The sequence below is a fragment of the Pinus tabuliformis genome, chromosome 9 (genome assembly GCF_031772625.1).
Source record: "Pinus tabuliformis cultivar Carrire ecotype Pingquan chromosome 9, CPIR1, whole genome shotgun sequence".
In the NCBI taxonomy this organism is placed as follows: Eukaryota; Viridiplantae; Streptophyta; class Pinopsida; order Pinales; family Pinaceae; genus Pinus; species Pinus tabuliformis.
In genome coordinates this window covers 529,109,707-529,125,364 of record NC_142307.1, presented here as the reverse complement: position 1 = coordinate 529,125,364, position 15,658 = coordinate 529,109,707, and the positions used below count along the sequence as shown (strand labels likewise).

General features: G+C 38.6%; 1 protein-coding gene across 2 annotated transcripts in view; it reads right to left on the bottom strand.

Annotated features, from left to right (window-relative positions):
* ATVPS33 (Sec1/munc18-like (SM) proteins superfamily) overlaps positions 1 to 15,658 on the bottom strand; it is a 457,978-nt gene that overhangs the window by 198,284 nt on the left and 244,036 nt on the right. For both annotated transcript variants that reach the window (XR_016263097.1, XM_089441389.1), the window contains exons 16-17: positions 7,320 to 7,401; positions 7,016 to 7,086 (exon numbers count right to left, since the gene is read on the bottom strand). Coding sequence is in view for 1 of the 2 variants with exons in the window: in XM_089441389.1 (XP_089297515.1) it covers positions 7,016 to 7,086; positions 7,320 to 7,401 (153 nt within the window). In the remaining variant the exon portion in view is untranslated. The remainder of the gene's footprint in view (positions 1 to 7,015; positions 7,087 to 7,319; positions 7,402 to 15,658) is intronic.

Sequence of the window (15,658 nt, the reverse complement as noted above, 5' to 3'; positions counted from 1 at the left end):
GACCCTACCTAATGGGAAGACACTTCAAGGTAAAAATGGATCATGATAGCCTTAAATACTTTTTAGAACAAAGATTATCCTCTGAAGAGCAACAAAAGTGGGTCACAAAGATGTTGCGTTATGACTTTGAAATCGTCTACAAAAAAGGGAAGCAAAATGTGGTGGCAGATGCACTCTCAAGAAAGGATGAGGATGTGGAAGCATTGTTGTGCGCCATTTCTATTATCCAACCAGATTGGATAAACGAAACAATGGAGGAATGGAAGAATGATGAAGAAGTGTGGGCACTTATTCGAAAGTTACAACAAGATTCCAGTACATCTGATACATTTAGCTGGTAAAATGATTCGTTATGGTACAAAGATCGTTTATACCTCTGTAAGAATTCCCAACTCAAACAAAATATTCTTATGGAATTGCACACTTCTCCCTTAGGAGGGCACTCAGGATTTTTAAAAACTTACCACAGGGTTAAGAAGGAATTTTTTTGGGATGGCCTTAAATCAGATATTCAAAAGTTTGTGGCCGAATGTTTGGTTTGCCAACAAAATAAAGTTGAAACAATTAAGACCCCGGGCCCATTACAACCTTTATCCATTCCAAGCCAACGTTGGGAGGAGGTTTCAATAGATTTTATCACAGGATTTCCCAAGTCTGAGGGAAAGAGTGTCATCATGGTGGTAGTTGACAGAATTACCAAGTATGCACACTTTTGTGCATTATCACATCCATTTAAAGCCAGTGCAGTTTCTACTGCATTTATGGAAACAATTCAAAAGCTACATGGAAACCCAAAGATTATTGTAAGTGACAGAGATCCTATTTTCACTGGAAATTTTTGGACAAAATTATTTTCTTGTCTCGGTACTCAGTTAGCTCATAGCTCATCTTATCATCCTCAATCTAATGGGCAAACTCAGATAGTAAACAAATGTTTGGAAGGATATCTTCATTGCTTTGTATCTGATAAACAGACACAATGGGTCAAATGGTTGCCTCTGGCGGAATGGTGGTATAGCACTTCCTTCCATACAACAACAAAAAAGACCCCATTTATGGCACTTTATGGATATCAGACACCATCCATCACATCATATTTAATAGAAAATTTTAAGGTTCAAGCAGTGGAACATCACATCGAGCATCAACAACAAGTCCTCCAACTCTTAAAGGATAACCTCGTGTTGGCGCAGAATAGAATGAAACAACAGGCAAATCAACATCGCAGCGAAAGAAGTTTTGATGTAGGTGATTGGGTATTCCTATGGCTACAACCATATAAACAAATATCACTCAAGCAAGCTAAGAAGGATAATAAATTATCACCAAAGTATTATGGTCCGTACAAGGTGTTGCAAAAGATTGGTACTATGGCATACAAATTGGAGCTTCCTGCAGCTTCTCGAGTGCACCCAGTTTTCCATGTTTCATGTTTAAAGAAGGTTATAGGCAACAAGCTCCCAGTTCAAACAATATTGCCAGAACTTGACGAAGAAGGAAAAATTATATTGGAACTAGAAGCAGTCACAAAAACAAGAACTCGACAGCTACGAAATCGATCAATTTTGGAGCATCTCATCAAGTGGAAGAACTTATCCGCTGAAGATTCCACATGGGAGGATAAGAATTTTATACAGAAGCACCCAGAACTACTCAAGCGTTGAGGACAACACTTTTTTGAAGGAGAAGAGCATGTTAGGTCCCTATAATACTAGTGATTACCCCATTACTATTGTAGTTGTATCTCTTATTAATATTGTTGTGCCCCTATTGTCCCCATATTGTTATTACTGTGCCCCATAGAATCCCTCTATTATTATTTTTGTGCGTTTATAAAATTATTGTTAGGTTGGCTAGGTTATATTGTGATTCCTTAGACTCTCATATATAGAAAAGAGGTTTTGTCATTTGAATCATCAAAGAATCATTCATTTGTGTAATGTAAAGGAGGTTGCCCGCTTGAAGAGGCTGAATTCTAAGGTGTTGATCTATCTTTTCTATCTTTTTGTGAGCTGGTTTCATAACACTTTCAAACCTCAACAATACCTGAGAACTCATCACCATACTTGTAACGGGCTAGTGTTAGATAAATTTGACCCACAGGCAGAAATTTCTGGAAGGCGAGATGGTATTTTTCTTCTCCACAAAGTTTGCTAAAGTGATAAGCATAATATTATAAGAAAAACAGATCTGGAGCATTCAACCTTTCGTTAGGCACATTTTCATGACTTCCATTTACAGATTAGTGCTGAGGATATCAACCAAAAATTAGTGTGATTAGAGGAATGTGACATTACAAGAAAACTGTTTGACACTATATACATGAAGTTTGTGTTACATATTAGCACAAGAGGCATCAATCCTCTTCTGGGAAGGCTGGTTTTCAGTCTTTAATCGCTAGTCTGAAGCTTTTCTTTATGACCAGGCAATCAAAGGTAAGCAGCATTACACTCGCGCTCTAAATTTAGGCTTAGGATCTCACAAAAGCTGAATTTTTTAGAATGCACTGTAACTGTTTGACAAAGTCAATGAATCATATATGCATGTTTGTGTTGATCTCAAGATTAGGTTGCTCAAATCAGTAGAAGAAATCTTGCTTGTCAATTGCCAGATTTAATTAAACCAAGAGTTCTGAAGGTGCATCTCTTTGTGCCAGTGAGATGGGGTGAATTTTATGGAGACAATAGAAGGGCCAGATTAAACTTGCACCACCAGTAGGAGGACCGAATTATTGGCCACATCGCTAGAGGATAGATTTGTGAAAGAAGGAGCTGTGTATGCAAATTTCAGATCTGATTTTCTCAGAAATCTAAGGGAGTCAAGGATGAGTTTGTTTTCCAGAACCAGTGCCAAGGCCGAATTTAATTTAACGAGCCGAGTTGACTAATATGGCAAAACAGTTAAGGCAGAGCACTCTTCATGGACGTGTCACCATTGCGGGAAATTAATATCAGATTTCGAGGCTGAGTTATTTCACCTTCTCCAAGGGGCAAATTGGTCATTACACAGAATTTCCAGCACTAAGGGGGGAGCTCTATCTCTGTCTTTAATGAGCGCTGATTTGGTGTTCAAAAGATAAGTGGGTGAGCTGAAGAAATATCAGAGATTTAATTTAATTTGTTGATCGAAATCTGGACCATTGCTTATCTTCATGGGCAGCTTATCTCTGTAATACATGGCTTGAAGCATTCCAAGGAGACTGTACATGCAGATTTGAACTAACAGCCACTTACACCAGGTTTCCTTGTACTTTATTTTTATGCATCCTTTCTTATGTAACAGTGTAATTTTTATGGGCATTTATGAGCTGTGTTTTTGGATTGTTCTATTGCTCTATCCTTGTATAGTTCTTAATAATAAGTTTAATATGACTATAAACCAGCGTTGCGAACATCGCGATGTTATCACGATTTTTTTTTTAAATTGCACTGTTTCCGGGGAGGCGATTTAAGCGGCCGATAAAATTGGTGATTTTTTTAATTTGAAAAAATTGTGATTTTATCGTGAATTTTACCAAAAAATCGGGAGTCGACTAGTAAAAATCGTGCGCCGCGGCAACAGCGAGTTTTTAAAGACAAAATTCGGATTTTTTTTGTTTGATTTTGCAAAGAGAGGGCATGAGTGAAAGCTAAGAAGGAGGATAATTCATTTACAAGGGCAAGAGAGGAGAAAAGTGAAGGAACGTAACATCCCAAGCAAAAAGAATTCAAGTTTGGACCAAGTTTCTTCAGCAGAGTGTGGTTTTCAGGTATGGGCATCAAATTTGGCCCTTTTTTTTTGTTTTCCCTTGGGTTTTTATCACTCATTTATTTTCTATGACTTTTGTTTGGATTTGAGTGTGTTTTTTTGTCATTTTTGTTGCATTTAGTGGAAAGGGTTTTTTTTGTCAAAAATGCAAAATCTTAATTGTTCGTTTTATTTGTTTAATTTTTTCTTGAGCCCAAGTTTTTTTCCATGAATTTTGCTTGGGTTTGAATGTGTATTTTTTGCCATTATTGTTGCATTGAGTTGAGAGATTTTTTTGTCAAAAATTCAAAATGTTCTATCTAGATTCTAATTTCATTTGTTTAACTTGCAATTCTTTTTGTGCCCTAGGTTCAAACTTGAAACTTCAATCCTACATTAAAACTCAAGATTCAACAAAGTTACAAACATACCAAGAAAATTGGACCCTCTATGGGAATTTGGTGAACCTGATGGAGGGTTTGACAAATCAAATTTGACTTGCACATTATATGGGCATCATATGACAAGGGGGTTATACAGATTGAAATTCCACCTTGCACAAATTCTTGGACATGAGGTAGGGCCTTGCTCAAATACAAATCAGGAAATCATCCGAAGAGCTCTCAAATCATTCGAAGAAATATAGACAACCAAATTGTCCAAGGCAACGCTGAAGTGTCAAATTGTAGGGGTGTCGAGTGGCAGGATTGGGAGGCGACCGTGAGAGTGGTATCGGTTCTTCTTCACCATCAACATCTACACCCAACCCCATAGCTACCTCATCATTTTTTGTTCCTAGAACCACACCTGGTGCACAACCATCTATCACGTCAGTTCTTAAAAAAAGGGAGAAGGAAGAAATTGACAAATTGTTGGGCAAGTTTATTCTTTGGAGTGATATTCCTTTCAGCATTGCCAAGAACAATCCATTTTTCTAGCCCACAATTGATGTTATTGCTATTGTTGGCCCAAGGTACAAAGCCCCTTCATATGATGACTTTAGAGGGTGCATTCTTCAAAATGAAAAGGTTGGTTACACTAAGAGATTGGAGGAGTCTAGGGGATTATGGGCACATACAAGATGCATTGTGATGTCAGATAGTTGGACCGATCAAAAGGGTAGAAGCCTTATTAACTTCTTAGTTAATTGTCCCAAGGGGATAATGTTTATGAAATCTGTTGATGCATCTGCACATATCAAAGATGCATGGTTATTGTGTGATTTGTTGGACGTGTTCATTCAGGATGTGAGCCCAAAACATGTTGTCCAAGTTATAGCATACAACGCTGCAAATTATGTTGTTGTTGGAAAGATGCTTATCGAGAGGTGTCCTAACTTATTTTGGACACCTTGTGCTACACACTACATTGATTTGATGTTGGAGAACATAAGAAAAATTCATTTTGTCAAAGATATTGTTGAATCATCAAAAAGCATTACAAAATTTATATATAATCGTGCATATGTGCTTCATTTTATGAGAACATTCACCAACAAGCATGAGTTGGTGTGCCCTGTCATTACACAGATTGCCACTAGTTTCATATCTCTTCAATCCCTATTGAATTCTATGTGGGATGTGAAGAGAATGTTTCTTTCAGAGGAGTGGCGTGTTTTGTCATATAGCCGTAAACCAGAGGGAGAGGCCATATGCAAGTTAGTTTCATACCAAGAAAGCTTATGGGCGGGAGTGCAAGAGGTGTGTAGCATTACTAAACCTTTGGTAAAGGTTCTTTGATTAGTTGATGGAAACAAGCCTGCAATGGGCTACTTGTATGAGGCCATGGATAGGACCAAAGAATCCATTCGCAACTACTATGATGATAAGGGGGATGAGGGGTTTGAAAAACAACAACTTATACAGGAATTGATTGATGAGCAATGGAACAATACACTCCATCATCCCATTCATGTTGCAAGGATCTACCTGAACCCCCATTTTCTTACTCTTGTGGTGACTCGTAATTCAAGGAGGCCGAAACTAGTGAAGCTCTGAAGCAAAAGGTAGCCGAAGTTGAAGAGAAGCCGAGAAGAACGAAGGAGCAGAATGTTGACTATCATTGACTCAAGGAAGGACTTCATCAAGGGAGCTTTGTGCCTTGGTTTTGGAGTGGCAAATAGGTCAAGGGCCTTGGTATTGGTATTCGTCAATTGGAGTCTCTATAAGAAGAAGAATTTGTTCGGGTTTTCCTCTCAAGTGGGAGAGGTTTTGGCCTTGGCTCATAGCCTATATTTTGTGTCTCTTGTCTCTTTATGGTTTATGCATTGGTAGTTGTTTGATGAAGAATAACACTATAATAATATAAGTAAAAAAATATCCTAATCTAAGAAGTAAAAAGCACTCGCAAGCAGTTATCGATATAAGAGAAATCACCTAATATCAATGCCCTAGATTTCTCGACACAAGAGAGGTGGAAAGCTGTTGTATTGCTTGGAATTCAAAAACAGAAGAAGAAGAACCAAATGAGGAGGATGATTACTTCCAAATAAAACTTAAAAATCAACAGCCTAGAGAAATGTCCAACAGTGTATGTGAGTCGATTCCATCATTCAAGTTGAATTCAATCATGGTTTACTAATGACAGCTAGCAAGTGTTAATGAATTCCAACTTCATTATGAACAGATGACAATATGTTAGGTGGATTCATGATGTAGTAAGAAGTTAGGACAGATGGCAACAAAATTCCTTATAGATGGATCTACGTAAAGTTCTCCTTTAAAAAAGGACGATACAGTAGTTCTATGAAGCACCAATACAGGTCAGAGGATTTGAAAATATGAGCAGCCCAAAAGATAAAATAGTAGTTTCTTATATTATAATCGTTAGCATCTTTCTAAGATTTTGAATCTTTGAGGTATGGGGCATAGATAGTTAAAAAAAATATTGTCATGTTAGAGGGGGTTGTTAGAGTATTAAAATTCCAATACTAAAGTTCAATGTAATAATGTCACAATATTATTGTCATTAATAATGAGTAAGTAGTGCAAAGAGACACACAACAGTTTTTCTAGTTCATGCAGTCTTGCCATCCCTTTTGGAATGTTCCACTAGACTATTTTATTTTGACAATAACAACAGAAAACTGAAATCATTACATAGCATATGCATTCAATCCTTGCCCCATGTGCACTAACAGAAAAATTTGAAATTATTGCCTAAAATTGCTTCAACGAAAAATGTTCCCAGTGGGCCTCTACAATATAGTTTCTTCTGCAGCAGTTTTAGATTATGAAAAGACTAAACCAAAAAACAAAAAAAAACACCTGCAATAATAAAATGCGCTTACTTTGCATCATCAACATCCTCCATAACTAGATTCAGCCCCCGCTTAATAGCTAGCCAGTTGCTCTTCGATTCCTGTTTTAGAAGGAGGAACTTTTCAAGGTCATGGAACAAATTTGTAACACAACTTCTAGCTGACCTCTAAACATATATTTTTCTTGTAATTCAAAAGTAAATATGGATCACTAACAGAGATATAAAAACTCCAATCAAATCTATACAAGCAAGTATAAAAACCAAAACTATAATCCCCTATGTATATAAATACCATGCATTATGAAATCTTGCCAAAAATTCCCAAACCAAACCTGTTTCTTAACCAAACCAGCCTTTTCCAAGTTAATAAGTGTCGCCATGTGCTCAAAGCCATAGCTATGAAGCAGCTCTCTCCTACAATATCACTATAACCAAATTAATAAATTTTGAAAATCTGCATTCCTCCTACAAAAAGACATTCTCACAATTTTATAGGTTCCAAAGATATAAACCAATAGGCAAAAAGAACAAACTACACCGATGCTGAGCAAAGTTTGAAAAAAAAATACACCATTTTTTAAGTACTTTAGAACCCCCTTCTCCAAATGGGCATTCTTAACATATGAAAAACGCACATTTTTTACAAGCATCATTTACCCCTACAACGCACTTCATAACCTCACAACTATTTCAACTGTTTGACATTAAAGTTCAGATCATCTAGAAGAGATTAGCCTGCTAAACTCTACTCCATTTATTTTTCACTGCATACAAATGAAATCAAAATATAATGACAAATTGTATCTATGCTCGGGCTCCTGAGCAATGCTGGAAAGAAATAATTTTCTAGCACAATACAAGGCCATGCCCTAGAAATCAAACAGAAAGCTCAATGATAAGGCCAAGCACTGCATTATAAGCATGCGGTTCCAGATATACACTGGTGTTCAACCAATCACAGCTGCCCATATCTATGTCTCTGCTAGACTCTCAACAACCTGGACATTTCATCTAGTGGCCGATGCTGTCCTAGCCAAAGCAACATCAACACAAGTGCCAGGCCTCCTGTATGGAATGATCCACACAATATATAACTGTGGAGAGACATTTGGAAATACCATTCACAAGTTGCTCTGTACCATGAAACCTTTCAAATGTCATAGAAACATATATGTAAGATTGCCATCAATTATCTTCTTCAAAATCATTCCCAAGTATATATATCCAACTCTATATTATTATAGATGTGATTGTTTCTCTTACATCCACTAGCATTTCCTACACTACTAGAAACCCCATCATTTGGCCACAGATGGACGACTCCAAAATATCTAGAATCACTTCAATGGGTACGATATTCCGCAAGTAAGCATATCGATGTTTGGTGCATGTTACCCCTTGTTCTGGCATGAGGTTAAGTCCAGATAAATTTCTTCTCCACTTATTTTATTAAGCTTTGAATAGTGGGAAGACTTGTTTCCACTTGCCAGGCTGAGCCTGACGATTTGATAGCGTGTTGGCTGGCCACTGCTAGTCATACAATAGGGCATAGTCCTTTTGTTGAGATGTCTTATTTTTTGACAATGGAATTGCTTTCACTCAGCTTTCCTGGACATTGCACATCACCCAAGGCATGGCATCAAAATAGTCTGGGGTTATCTCTTCATGCATTGGATTTACCCTGTCATAGTTCCACATTTGAAGTTCCCACCTTGTTGGCACATTTGAGGCTGCTCATTTGAAAGGTACAGGAAAAGGCAGCAGTACAGTCCAGCAATGAAAAACTTGTTTTGATTGATCTAAGATGAATTTTCTTTCCACCAAATTGTGTATCAGTTTTTCATACCGTGACTGGCACACCCAGCCTAAATGCAGTATCGTTTAGCCAATTTGTGAGGATCTGCAGTATACAGCTGGAACACATTAATTTTGGTTTCATTGGTATGTAGTGTGTCTATATGGTTGCTGCTTATTTGCAGAGGGCTGTTAATTGAAGAAGCTTGGAGAAGGTACAAGATTATTCATCCATTTTAAGCTTGTTTAGAAGCCAAGCACTGCTGGTCCAAGAAAGCAAAAAAAGTGATCATTCCACTTTACAACCTGTCCTTAATTTTTTGTAAATTGCCAATGCTAAAGAGATCCATAGTTTAGTTGTCAAAGGACGCACCAACTCTTGGTAAAGGAAATAAGGTAGGGCTATTCAAAGTGCATAACAGAAGCAGTTCTGATTGGAAATGAACCCAGCCAATGTAAAACAAAGACCATCTTTTCAATAGATGAAGATGTTGACAAGATTTTAGGGGATTTTGCTCATGATCTAGAGGAATATGCCACCTTAGAAGGAGACTTGGTGACCCTTGCACAATTTGTGGAGGATGCACCCCTTTGAAGCCTTTGTAGACTATACATTGCACCTTGAAGACTCCAGATTTGACATCCTAATGCTGTGCTGAGGGGTTGTCCACCTTAGAAGGCTATGGTCATTACTTGTGGAGCTTTCCTCATCTTTGAAACCTACGTGCCGAAATTGGGATAACCTTAAAAGCTTTCTTCTGTACATTCAGTAAGGTTTGGTGCACCTTGAAATCTTCACCCATGGATTTTGTAGCTGAGGGGCCAACCCATTAGGAGGGCTGTTGGTCAATGATTTGGAGGAACACTTCACCATTAGAGGTCATATGTCCACCTTGGAGGATACTAGGGACCCTTGCTTGCATAATTTGTGGAGGAATTCACCCTTGGGGAGGCTCTGGAGACTAGACGTTGCACCTCATAGGCACTTACTTCCTACATTAGCTGAGACGTCTTTCACTTTAGGGATTATTTCACTTGATTATTATACCAGTGTTATTGGAACGGAACTAGTGGAACCAGCCAATCCACCCAATTTGGAGGCAAAACCAGTGCAAATTTAAGTGAAAGGATGAAAATGAAACATAAAGGAGAATATCACTTTTACTTCAATTTTAAACATTACCGTTAATTGTTTCGGAATGTTTCAGAGTTCTTCCAACCTCACTCGATTTCATATGGAGAATGTAGAATTTTAGATCCCATTCAAAATTCAACAGACTTCAAAAAATTTAGTATTTTATCAATAGCATGAGCTCCAACATGTACCTCAATGTCAGTGGCATTGATTGCTGATGAGGATTCCAATACAAGAAAGATTTTGATGATATGTACTTAATTGTCATAGCAATATATTTTTTGACTCTAGAGGGCATTTAGAGCCACTTTGTTGCTGTGTTTTTCCATTCAAAGGCGGATTGCACATGATCCTATTTTGGTTATATGTGCCCTTGTTTGCTATATGCACTCGAAACTTTGCATATTTGAGTATAGAAATTTGGATTCACATGGATGCACATGAATATATATGCTTTTTTACAAAATTTGAATATTTTTATATATTTTTGGTTGACCAGTCTTTTTGGTTCATTTTTTTCCAGTTTCAGTCTAATTCACATTTTTGGGGTTAACCAAGTTGATGACCAGTCCACCTCTATTAACATTGCATTATACATGTGGCTTGAACACTTGATTTTTTAATTGTATTTTAGATGAGATAAATGGAGAGAAGCCTATTTTACTTCTCCATAGGCTATATTTGTGGATCTCACATGACATAATAATATTTTATTCTAAAGGAAGGTAAGCATCACTTTACACATAGGATGCATCATTTGTATTGATGGATATATTGGGGCAAAAATCCCTTAGCATTTAAGTAGAAATCTGTTGGAGACTTTTATCATTTCTTTTGTTCTATGGCCCATGGGTGGCTAGCTAGAGTGATCACATGAAGCTGTTATCTTCCAGATGCTTCTCAATGAATGGATGTTCAATGGATGTCTTTGAAGTTTGAACATCTACAAGGGCCAAAGCACCAAAAGAGAGATATCCATCTTTTCAAAGATATAGTACTAATTCCTTCTCCATTATTGGGAATCCATCAACCCTGGATTTGACCAATAACACTTCATCTCTGGTTGGAGGGCTTCTTGTACCCCTTGGCTTTTGTATAGACCACTCATAATGGATATCATCTCTAACTCCTTTGACCTACTTTCATCTTTAGTGGACATTAAAATAAAATTCATTATACATTTGTCTTAGAGCTTGCACAAAGACGTTCAAACACTTTCATTGTTTTCGCTTTTGTGACATTATACAATAACATCCCTCGACTTATCACCCAATAATTACGAATTTTCATCCCTCATGCCATTCAACCTTGTTAAATATCCTAATACCAACACAAATTTATTTTCTCGCAGCAATTATTTATTCCTGGAAATTTATTTTGTTATCCAAATAAATTCTAAATTGTTGAAAAATAAAATCACTGGTATTTTAACTTCTAGAAATTTATATGAAGGAGAAATAAAATCAAAGAGAGATCTGTTGGAAATATTGAGGGTGGTGAATCAGTGTTTCTTTTCCAATTGTTACTTTACCAGTTAAGATCACTTAGATAAACATGAAATGAACAATAAGAATAAATACTTTTATTAATCAGAAATAACAAGGACTCCAATCCTCTTCTATACAATAAATCAAGTACAATAATAATTAGGGCTCCAACCCTAGATGAAGACACCAATCTCCAATCCACCAAGCTCCAACTTGTACTTTGCCAAGCACCAATTTGGGCTTCACGAGGCTCCAACCTCTAGGGCTCCAACCCTATCTTCCCAAGGCACCAACTTTGTCTCCATGAGGCTCCAAACTTCTTACTGGTATAGGCTCCAACCCAGTGTTCTTGAGGACTCCTATCCTCTAGGGCTCCAACCCACGACTTCAAATCTTCAATATGGATTCAACGATTCTTTAAGGCTCCCAATATCTTCAGCAACCAACCCTGACAATATCTTCACCTTCAACAATGCCTTCTCCAAATCACTTCATCAATGACAAATTTATCTTCTCAGAACTTAGAAGTTGTCACCACAAGTCTCTGTTTCACCCAAACAAAATCTTCAAGGTTACCTAATGATGCCTTTAACAATGCATCATGTTCTCCAATAATGTCGCCAAGATTAGCTTCAAGATGTCTTCACAAGGTCTTCAGTAATGCTTCAAGGTATCTTCAATAAGTTGCTCAAGTTCTGCACCAATCAATTCTTCAAGTGCTTCACAATGTGCTCTAGGATGATACTCCAAGGTCTGCTCAAAATGGCTTTGAGAGGCTTTCTCAAGACTGTTGTAAATTCTTCTTCAAAGCTCCATCAAGTGCCTTAAAGGATGTATCTATATTACCTCAAAATAGCTTCAACAAATGCTTCAATGATGCTCACCTACAGGACACTTTCAAGTTTCAAGGTACCTGATCCGAGCCTTAATACTTCATTGTTCTTGCAGGTCTTGTCCAAGATCCCAACTCCTCAAATACCTCTCCACACACTGATCCAAGTGACTGTAATATAGTCCAAGCTCCTCACAACACAGGTCCAAGGTATATAGGACTGTTCTAAGGTTCTGAGCTTCACAACTGAGCACCCACAGGCAGACTACCTGAGCCACCACAGATTTATATCTTCAGTTCTCCACAGGTTAGGTCTGAGACACAACTGCAATAAGTCCGAGATGTAATCTTCTTCACTGGCTAACAGTCTGAGGTCTTCAATTGGTGGTTGATCTCAAAGTTCAAGGTGAGGTCTATGTAAGTTGTTATTCCTCCAAAACTATCACTGATCTGAGGTAGAATACAAGACTATAATTCCAGAAGCCTTCTTTTTCACTGATTCGATTTTAGCTTCAAACATAGGGAGTCTGCAATTCTCATACAATACTGAGGCAGTTGTCCACACTTCCTTGTGCTATATGACTGTCCACTGCATGAACTGTAATGCGAGTTCCACACCAACACAGATCTGAGCCTTAAATGAGCTCCCACAGGTGGCTGCCACAGATCCGTCCTCCTTCAGGTGACTTAAGTCTGAGCTGTTTGTGATCCTTGACAATCTTCCTTCCTCAACCTCCTTTGAACTCTTCACACTTCTGTCTGCGCCTATGCCTCCTCCACAGGTCTGTTCGTTAATTCCACAGGTGGTTAGAAATATATCAAGATAACAAGTCTGCAACTCTGAGTTCCGAAAGAGTTGCCCAAACAGTAATCTTTTTCTCCTCAGCCTCTTATCTTCTTCAAAGCTCCTTCACTGACTTCTTCACCGAAAATTGATGGTTGAAATGAGGTGATGGGACGTCAATATATACTGGATTAGAGTTATAATGAATAGACACGTCAGTTGGAGAGACATGTCAGCCTACATAAGTTGGCTTACCAAAAATAATGATTTTTCTAACTTATAAATTCAATTTCTCTCAATCTAAGGGGAGTTAGAAGGCGAGTAATAGCTCGTTAGAAAGGGAAAAATGTCCTCTGCAAGTTGGTGCCATTTTCATCCTTAACTGGGGTCATTTTTCCATCAAAAAACAAAGTATATTTTGTGAACTGTCATCACTATTTTATCTATGGCAAACTTTAGGATTTTATCATTATGTTTTGAACAATATTTTGGACATTCAACTTAAAGGCTCCTTCTTTAATTTTTTTAAGGCTTGACATTAATGGAATGGACTTATTAGGATTAGGGCTTCCTTAGGGAATCATCTGTGAAAATTCTATCACTGCAGCAACTGATTTACTTTTCCTACTTATTTCATCATAAGTTATTCATGAAATTACTTCAACAAACATTAAAATAAATACTGTTGCAGATATCACATCGTAATATAGAAACAAAAATATGCACACATTGACACAGTGATTTTGGACTAATGTCCCCAGAAAAACCAAATGTGGGAAAACTGGTGCAGCAAGGGAGGATTTTATTATTCAGCAAATTTCTTGTACAACAGGGTGCCAAACTGGCTTACCCATAGATAGACAAACTTCCAGCACTTTCCTAAACCCAGCGTAGGCCCTACTGACCTCTGCTACAACCTGAAACCCTCTGCGTCAGCCTACTGAGGCTCTGTGCAGCCTCTCTGGGCTTCTGCATCACTCCTGCAGCCTCTGCGTGGATGACGCAGGCCCTTCTGGCTCTGCGCAGTCTCTGTTGCCTCTGCGTGGCTTCCTCTGGCTCTGCGTCTGCCTCTTCTACGTTGATCTCTCGTCTCTCTGTTCCGTACTTGCTACCTCCTGACTGCTCTCCAGACCACTGGTTCAATTTCTCAGCAAACCCCGCTCCAGAAATTGAACTGACTGGTCTCCCTCAGTGTGTTCTCCAAGTGCCCCTCAAGCCTCCTCTTATACTTTTTTTATTGACATCTCAACAGCCGAGATTAAGTCCCTAATCAATAGCTAAGATTAGATCTGGCTTGATCCATGTCTTTTTGGACCATTCTAACACAGATTCATACTAATACACATTAATATTTTATTTTCCCTAAGTTTAGACTTAAGGACTCTATTAAAAATATTAATTATTTTAATATCGCCTGATCTGTTTAGAATCTACCCAAACCCTTTCTGGGTATTGGAGATCTCATGTGCCCCAACCTCTCCGCCAAATTTCGTGGCTAGAGCACATCTGATGCTACCCCAAATCAACACTCCCTCTTAGCGAGGACTGTGCTCTAGCAATACTCCTCACTGAGTATTACTCTGATCATCCAACATTGGTACCTGCGCTAATGCCAGGCCTCCCTGCCCATCATCCTCTACACTGCAGCATCCTGTACTGTTGCCCATGGTTCTGCCACTACCACTGTTGCATCTGTACGATAGCTCCCTCTGCATCCGTGTTGTTGTTGGTCCTTTCTCCCAGCATTGCATCCGCATTGCACCTTCCTCTGCATCTATGCTGTTGTTGGTCCTTTCTCCCAACACTGTATCTGCACTGCAACTCCCTCTGCATATGTGTTGTTGTTGGTCCTTTCTCCCAACACTGCAACTCCCTCTTCATTCGTGCTGCTAACACACTACTTCTGAAAGGGGTTCTTTACCATCCCCATCTTTTCCCTGAAGTAGTCAAATTTTGACTTTCCAAGGGCCTTGGTGAGGATATTTGCCACTTGTTCCCCTGTAGGAGTGTAGCTCAACTGTACAATTCCACATTGGACACAATCTCTGACAAAGTGACACCGGATATCAATATCCTTTGACCTATCATGAAATACTGGATTCTCAGAGAGCTTGATGCAACTCTGATTATCACACATGATCCTAGTCGCCTCCATATTTCTTCTGAATAGGTTTATTAACAGTTTTCTAAGCCATATGGCCTCACACGAAGTTGTGCTTGCTGCCATATATTCTTCCTCAAACAAACTCAGAGCCACGAACTTTTGTTTCCTACTGCACCAGAAGGTCATTCCTGATCCAATGTTGAAACAGTACCCAGAGGTACTTTTCCGATCCACTGAACTTCCTGCCCAATCTGCATCAGTGAATCCACTCAACCTGATATCCTTCCCCTTGTTGTACAAGAGCCCATAATCAACTGTTCCCTGTAAATACCTGAGAACGTGCTTGGCTACTGCCCAGTGAGCCCTCTTTGGTTCCACCATGAACTGACTGAGGGTGTTGACAGCGTAGAAAATATCTGGCCTGGTATTGACTAGATACATCAAGGACCCTATGAGCTATCGGTATAGGGTGGGATCAACATCCTTGTCTTCTAATGCATCAATCTTCTTCCAATGGGTGATCATTGGCGTAGTC